The 7,741-nt window shown below is 46.8% G+C and overlaps 2 protein-coding genes across 2 annotated transcripts; both read right to left on the bottom strand.

Moving 5' to 3' along the window:
• Positions 1 to 272: 272 nt before the first annotated feature.
• Positions 273 to 680, bottom strand: LOC110888770. Its single transcript, XM_022136278.1, has one exon. The coding sequence runs from the start codon at positions 678 to 680 to the stop codon at positions 273 to 275; it is 408 nt and encodes a 135-aa protein (XP_021991970.1).
• A 3,059-nt stretch (positions 681 to 3,739) lies between these two features.
• LOC110888769 lies at positions 3,740 to 7,431 on the bottom strand. Its single transcript, XM_022136277.1, has 3 exons — positions 7,243 to 7,431; positions 4,226 to 5,896; positions 3,740 to 4,033 (listed from the first exon to the last, which is right to left on the bottom strand). The coding sequence occupies exons 1-3, from the start codon at positions 7,429 to 7,431 to the stop codon at positions 3,740 to 3,742; spliced, it is 2,154 nt and encodes a 717-aa protein (XP_021991969.1).
• Between the last annotated feature and the right edge of the window lie 310 nt (positions 7,432 to 7,741).

Raw genomic sequence — 7,741 nt, 5'->3', positions numbered from 1 at the left:
TTGCAGCAAAAATTATTTTTAGTTAATTCCCAAAGTACCCCCTGCAATTATATCCTTGTTTTTTACGTTAAACGTACCTGTGAGGCTGTTCGGTAGTCGACTTCGGCCACGGGAAGGATGATGTACCTGCAAAAATACTTAACAAAACACGAAACGGACACAAATACGACACGACGATAAATGACGCAAAAACACCTAAAACACTAACTAAAGACGCGACACGGACAATGACTCAATGTACAAACTCTACACTTGAGTTTTCACTCAAGAACCTACGTGGTGGTGCTAGGCGGGTCCGAAAGAGGAACGGTTTCCTCTTCGGCGGTGTCGATGGGACCCCATATGTAGTGCTTCAACCTATGACCATTCACTTTCCACGAATTCGAACTCGCTTCATCAAACAACTCGACAATACCGTACGGGAAAACCTCCTTCACGACATACGGCCGGGACCATCTCGACTTCAACTTCCCGGCAATCAACTTCAACCTCGAATTAAACAAAAGTACTTGATCGCCCACTTTAAACTCCTTCAACTTCCGCAACCTTCTATCATGCAAAGTTTTCGACTTTTCCTTGGTACTCCAAGAACGATCATATGCGGCGTCACGAAGCGCCTCCAACTCATGAATTTGGAAAAATCGTCTCCTAACGGCCTCGGTCAAATCTAAATTCACCATTTTGAGCACCTATAGAGCCCGATGCTCTAACTCGACCGGTAAATGGCACGCTTTCCCATAAACAATCATAAACGGTGTCGTCCCTAATGGCGTCTTGTAGGCGGTGCGGAAGGCCCATAACGCATCGTCCAACTTGTCGGACCAATCCTTCCGACTCTTACCTACCGTCTTCTCCAAAATCCTCTTCACTCCTCAATTCGCGTTCTCCACTTGACCGCTTGTTTGCGGATGATACGCGGTAGACAAGCGGTGCGTAACTCCATATCTCTCCAACGCCTTCTCCATAACCGCATTGCAAAAATGCGTACCGCGATCACTAATAATTGCTCTAGGAGTACCAAATCGCGTAAACAACTTCTTCAAGAACCTCACCACCACTCGTGCGTCGTTTGTAGGCAAAGCTTGAGCTTCCACCCACTTCGAAACATAGTCTATCGCAACGAGGATGTACCGATTCCCACTCGAGGATGGAAATGGCCCCATGAAATCGATGCCCCAAACGTCAAAGACTTCCAACACTTGAATAGGATTCTGGGGAATCTCATCCTTGGATGAGATGTTGCCGGTCCGTTGGCATCGGTCACATTTTCTCACAAACTTGGCCGCATCATCTACTACTGTCGGCCAATAGAAACCACAATCAAACACCTTCTGCGCAGTCACATGCGCACCATGATGTCCTCCAGTCAATCCCTCATGGACATGGCGAATAATGTCCCAGCCGTCCTCTCTACTCACACATCTCCTCAAAACTCGATAACCGCCTATCCTGAAGAGATAGGGATCGTCCCAAATGTACTTCCGCGCATCATTCATAAGCTTCCTCCTCTGCTGGCGATGCATACCCTCAATCACGAACCCGTTAGCCAAATAATTGGCTATATCGCTAAACCACGGTAAATCCCCAACCCCTGCCGTAACAGCATCAATAGACTCGTGAAGGAATCTGTCTCCTATCGCCTCCTCACGAATCTCCTCTCTCTTCGGATCCTCTAAACGGGACAAGTGGTCTGCCGCCACTTTCTCTGCCCCTTTCTTATCCTTAATCTCAATGTCAAACTCGGAAAGAAGCAGAATCCATCGTATAAGGCGCGGCTTCGCGTCCTTCTTCTGAAACAGGTAACGCAGAGCAGAATGATCAGTAAACACGACGGTTTTCGAAAGAACGAGGTATGATCGGAATTTATCGAACGCGAACACCACTGCTAACAACTCCTTCTCTGTGGTGGTGTAATTCTCCTGGGCATCATTCAAAGTTTTACTCGCATAGTAAATCGGGTGAAAATGCTTCTCCCGTTTCTGCCCTAACACCGCACCAACTGCGTAGTCACTCGCGTCGGACATCAGCTCGAATGGTAAGCTCCAATCAGGTGACACGAGGATCGGCGCACTCACTAACTTCTCCTTCAGAAACTCAAACGCTCGAAGGCACTCCTCGTCAAAGATGAAAGGAACGTCCTTCTCCAACAATCGCGTCATGGTGCGTGTGATTTTGGAAAAATCCCTAATAAAGCGCCTATAAAATCCCGCATGACCGAGAAAACTACGAACCGACTTGACACTAGTCGGTGGAGGGAGCTGGCTAATCGTGTCTATCTTCGCCCTATCAACCTCAATACCAGCTCGCGAAATCTTGTGCCCTAGCACAATCCCCTCAGTCACCATGAAGTGACACTTCTCCCAATTCAACATCAGCTTCGTCTCCACACATCTCTTCAACATCCTCTCAAGATTCATCAAACACTGATCGAAGGAACTACCGTACACTGAGAAATCGTCCATAAAAACCTCCATCGAACTCTCGACCATATCCTGAAAGATCGCGATCATACAATGCTGGAATGTAGCAGGAGCGTTACATAGTCCAAATGGCATGCGTCGGTACGCGTATGTGCCGTATGGACATGTAAAAGTGGTTTTCTCCTGATCCTCTGGTGCAATAGGGATCTGGAAATAACCCGAAAACCCGTCGAGAAAGCAATAGAACTGCTGACCCGCGAGACGCTCAAGCATCTGATCAATGAATGGGAGCGGAAAATGATCTTTACGAGTGGCGTCATTTAACTTTCGATAGTCAATGCACACACGCCAACCCGTAACAGTACGAGACGGAATAAGCTCATTCTTCGAATTTAGAACAACCGTCATCCCCCCTTTCTTCGGGACGACCTGTGTGGGACTCACCCAAGCTGAATCAGAAATAGGATAAATCAAACCAGACTCTAACAGCTTCATCACCTCCTTCTTCACTACCTCCTGCATTTCGGATTCAAGCGACGTTGCGGCTGCACTACAGGCTTGAAAACATCCTCCATCAGAATGCGATGCGTGCAAAAAGTAGGGCTGATGCCCTTGATATCGGATAGCCTCCAGGCAATCGCATCACTGTGCTCTCTAAGCACCTAAATCAACCTCGCTTTCTCCTCCTCTGTCAACTTCGAAGATATGATGACAGGCATATTCGGCTTCTCTCCTAGAAATGCGTACTCGAGATGTGATGGAAGAACCTTAAGTTCTAAAGGCGGTGGGATCTCTACAGGAGTACTCTCATCAATAATCGCATCGAGCTCTAAAGGCTCAGGAACCCTCAACTCATCACTCTCATCCAACTGCTCCTCCTCTACTTCTTTAACCTCCTCCTCATCCTGCTCGTCAACAACTCCCTCGCCTACTAAATCAGCTCCACTAATGTTCTCAAGACACGTGTCGACGCAAGATATGAATGAATTGAGAAAGTAAACGGAATGACACGACCCATTATCATCATCACGACCGCTACGATGCTGCATCGCTCTATCAATCTCGAATGTGACAATCTCGTCACCCGCACGAAGAGAGATCTTACCGTCAAAGACGTCGATGATCGCCTTTGCGGTTTGAAGGAATGGACGGCCTAGAATAATAATCGAAACTCTCTCATCGGCCTCCATATCGAGCACAACAAAATCCACTGGGAACACAAACCTATCAACCTTCAGCAACAAATTCTCTACTATCCCATGAGGATACTTGACTGATCGGTCAGCCAAGGATAATGACATGCGCGTGGGTGTAAGCTCTCATAGACCAAGTCGCTCGTACAACGAAAATGGCATCAGATTGACGCTGGCCCCTAAATCGGCTAAGGCGTGAGCAGGGGTAACGGCTCCCCCAAAGAAACATGGAATCGTGAAAGTACCAAGGTCGGTCAATTTCTCTGGTAGCTTATTCAAGACTACCGCGGAACAACCTCCTGTCAACGGAATATTCGAAAGCTCACCGATTCTCTCCTTACGCTTCAAAAGATCTTTGAGAAATTTCTCATACTTAGGCATAGACTGAAGCGCCTCGATGAACGGAAGATTGATTTTCAACTGTGTAAACATCTCGAGGAATTTCCCGTATTCCTGAGCATATTTCTGCTGCCTGGCATGGGCGGGGAATGGAAGGCGAGAATAATCAATCACCGGTGCCGGCCGAACCTTCGTCGGCTGCTTCTCTACTCTCTTCTCTACTGGCGACTCCTCGGCGTGTGCGGTACTTGCTGGGGCTAGCCTCGTGTGCACCTTGCCTGGAGCCTCCATCTCGATCTCCTCATCAACTTCTTCCTCTACTTCTTCAACCTCAACTCTCTCTCTCACTACCTCTCCCAAACTTTTCCCACTACGGGTCGTAATCGCCTTCGCTGATTGATTCGCGGGATTCGTGAAAGTGTTTCCCGAAAACTGACCCGGCGGGTGCTCCTGCAACTGCTTAGCAAGTCCGCCCACTGTTCGCTGAAGATCAAGAAGGGCGGCCTGCTGACTCTTGAGCTGGAGTTCTTGATTCTTATTAGTCTGCTCCTGCCTTTTAACGAATGCCTGATTCTGCGTCATCATCTGAGCGAACATCTCCTCTAACCTGCTCAGACTACTCTCGGGAGCCTTCCCACTACCCTGACTCTCCTGAGTCGCTCCTCCACTCGCAAACTGCGCACTCGAACCTGACCCACTAAACTGCCCTGAACTAGAATTCGTGTAAATACCGGGCCCTCTACTCTGACAAGGACCAGATGGAAATCCAGGAGGATTTCCAGACGAACGGTAACCACTCGAATTACCACTACCACGCCAGCTGGAATTAGAATTATTGAACGGATTCGTGGGACCCCTATACTGACCGGCTATGTACTCTACCTGCTCAAGAGTAAGGGTAGGACAATCGATAGTATCATGACCTCCTCGACAAACCTCACACCTATCAACTTTCTTCTTTATCTCGCTCAACTCTTGCCTCATCTCCTGCCTCAAACTCTCGACTACAGCAGCTACCGATGGATCCAGGCTAACTTGGTTTACCTCTCGACCGGCCGAGGTGGTACGCACAGGAATGGAAGTCCTGCTGGTAGTACTGTAGTCCATATCGGAGTGAGAAAAACTCTCAAACAAATCATTGCACTCAGCCACCGTCTTCTTTCCCATAAGTTGACCTCCTGCTAAAGTATCGAAGCGAGCTCTAATCTCAGGAGTAAGACCATTGTAGAATTTCTCTACCAACGCCCAATCGGATAGACCATGCTGAGAAAAACAGGGAATCAAGGTCTGAAAACGCTCCCAAGCTAAGTGATACGGCTCATCCGGCTCCATACGAAATGAGTGAATCTGGTCACGAAGGCGAGACGCCTTGGCTGGCGGAAAATACTTGGCTAAGAATGCATCGCGAAGACCTGCCCAAGTAGTGAAAGTGCCAGCTGGCTGGGAATCGAACCAGACGGCTGCGCGTCCAGCGAGTGAGAACGGAAAAACCTGAAGATACCTAGCATCAAGATTGACACCCTCAATGGAGAAGGTGCTGCAGAGACGAGTGATGCGATTGATATGAGCGGGGGCATCCTCGTCGTCACGACCATGGAATTGGCAAGAATTTGTGATGGCGGTCATAGTGTAGGATGGAATCTGCCAAGACCGATCGTTCGAGATCTCTGGAAGGGTGATGGGGGAATTCCCACCGGCAAAGCCGGTGGTCGCCTGATCGTAAACTGTCCTTCTGGCCATGTGAACTACGGGTGGTGGACTAGGTGGACGGGTGGGTGGCGGGGAATTGTGGGGTGAAGACTTTGGTGTAAAATCGAACGCTGGGGTGGAATGTGAAGACGAAGTAGAGCTAGAAGCACGTACCTCGGACGTAGAAGACGAGAAGGAAGACTTGAGTGTAAACGGAAGTGGCGGCGGTCCCTGCGAGCGCGTATGGGGCATCCACTGCAAAAACCGAGAACAAACAAGTAAGAAGACTCTACTAAACGACTCGACTAACTATAAAAGACACTAGACTACTTAGACTCCTACGACTCAAACAAAATAAACAACTAGCACGTAATATGTCAAGTAAGTCCAAACAAAGTAATCAACGCAATCGCCAAGAGTCCCCGACAACGGCGCCAAAAACTTGATGTGCTGAAAATGGGTTAATTAAAACAACTAAAATTACCCTAATTCTAGACTCTCTAAGCTTTAAATTTATAAAACTAAGACTCGATCTAAACCCTAAACCACACAACCGGCAAGTGAACCGATCAATGTAGTAAAGCTAAAGCAAGTCCGAGTATCGAACCCACGAGACTCTACTGATTACGCTACGACTATATCTAAACTAGACTGACACGACATAACTAAATTGTTGATTAATTGGGGGGGGGGTTTCTAAATATCCTAATTAAAATAATAAAATAATGCTAGAAGACTAGACACGAACTTGAACGAAGGTTTTGACTAGTGATGATGAAGACTACCTAGGCTAGACGCAAGCTAAACTCAGAATGGATTTCTATTCAATAATTTTGTGTTGTGGAACCGGGATCTTTAAATGCTAAACCTATTAAGACACCACTAATCCCCTCAAACACTCTCGAGGCGATTTTTGTGGCACTACCTAGGATGTTATGCTCACCGGCTTTCTAGATTTTCCTTTCAGTCCTCTAGTTTCTTGAAAGTGCCTATGTAAGACGCTCTACCTTGCCGCGCGAATGTCTAAGGCAACTATGGGTTTTAATCTTGGTTTAATAGACAATGGAACGTTAAGGACTTATAACCAAACCGAGACCTATTAATACCCTCGAGCCTCACAGCGACGAGTTTAGCAGCACACTTGATTTTATTAAATTACCGAATATTGCTTCTAAGGTTATTTACGCGTTTTCACCCTAATGGATTAATGACCTATTACATGATATAGACACTCACCTAAATCAAGAACCCTAATATAACCCTATTTTGTGATAAAGACCGTCACCAAGGATTATATGAAATAAATATCAATAATAAGATAATCACAAGCACACATACGCACCAAGTTAAATTCCCATAGCGTGTACAATGCAAGAAAGATCCACAACCACGACAAAAATCAAATAAAAATCCAAACTTTGTTATGCCATAGTCATTAACCTAGGTAGTTTACGGTTTTTAGCCGGAAAACATAATCAAGAACATAAATAAAGTCATGCTAAATTCTGAATTCATCATGCAACAAAATATAAACGAACGAAAACAAAGAAACAGGAGGTTTAAACCCGTAATCTCTACTCCCGAGCGCTCCAAGATGTTACCCGACGATTCCAAGCAATACCGTAGCTTTCAACAGTCTTCAACAGCCTCCAAAAGTCGCCTAAGACTCCAAAATTCGTATCTCTCTCGGCTGTTAACGTTTTTCCCACTTTATAACCTTCAAACCCTAAATTTCCATGCAAGGCACATACTGTTGCCGACATAGGGTTTTCAAGCGGACCGCGTGACATATTCTGGTAAGTCTACGCGGCCCGCTTCACAAGTTCCAAACCGGAAACCCTTGTTATAACTCCCGCGGCCTGCGTAAAGGTGTGGGCTAAATTGATGCGGGCCGCGAGAACTTAAGTTATTCTGAATTCTCTTTTAAGTTAACGCGGGCGCATGAAGATACTTGTAAGCTTACTCGGCCCGCCTGGAAGCTCCAGAACTGCATTTTCGCTATGTTTCAGCTCCCGACTCCTCGATTTCCGTTCCAGCCTTCCGCCTTTCCAGATTTTGGCTCGTTTTCACTCCTTTTGGCTGTAAAGACCTGGAAACACA

This window comes from Helianthus annuus, chromosome 11, assembly GCF_002127325.2.
Source record: "Helianthus annuus cultivar XRQ/B chromosome 11, HanXRQr2.0-SUNRISE, whole genome shotgun sequence".
Classification (NCBI taxonomy): Eukaryota; Viridiplantae; Streptophyta; class Magnoliopsida; order Asterales; family Asteraceae; genus Helianthus; species Helianthus annuus.
The sequence above is the reverse complement of the archived record's forward strand: the minus strand, read 5'-3'. Positions and strand labels throughout refer to the sequence as shown.

What these genes read in the sequence shown, in the direction of transcription:
- LOC110888770 (XM_022136278.1), bottom strand. Translation starts at nt 680, where the DNA reads ATGGTGAATTTAGATTTGACCGAGGCCGTTAGGAGACGATTTTTCCAA.
- LOC110888769 (XM_022136277.1), bottom strand. Translation starts at nt 7,431, where the DNA reads ATGTCACGCGGTCCGCTTGAAAACCCTATGTCGGCAACAGTATGTGCC. An exon ending in GTATTGCTTGGAATCGTCGG is followed by an intron (nt 5,897 to 7,242) that starts GTAACATCTTGG and finishes CGGTTTTTGCAG; the next exon opens with TGGATGCCCCATACGCGCTC. An exon ending in AGATGGAGGCTCCAGGCAAG is followed by an intron (nt 4,034 to 4,225) that starts GTGCACACGAGG and finishes ATGTTTACACAG; the next exon opens with TTGAAAATCAATCTTCCGTT.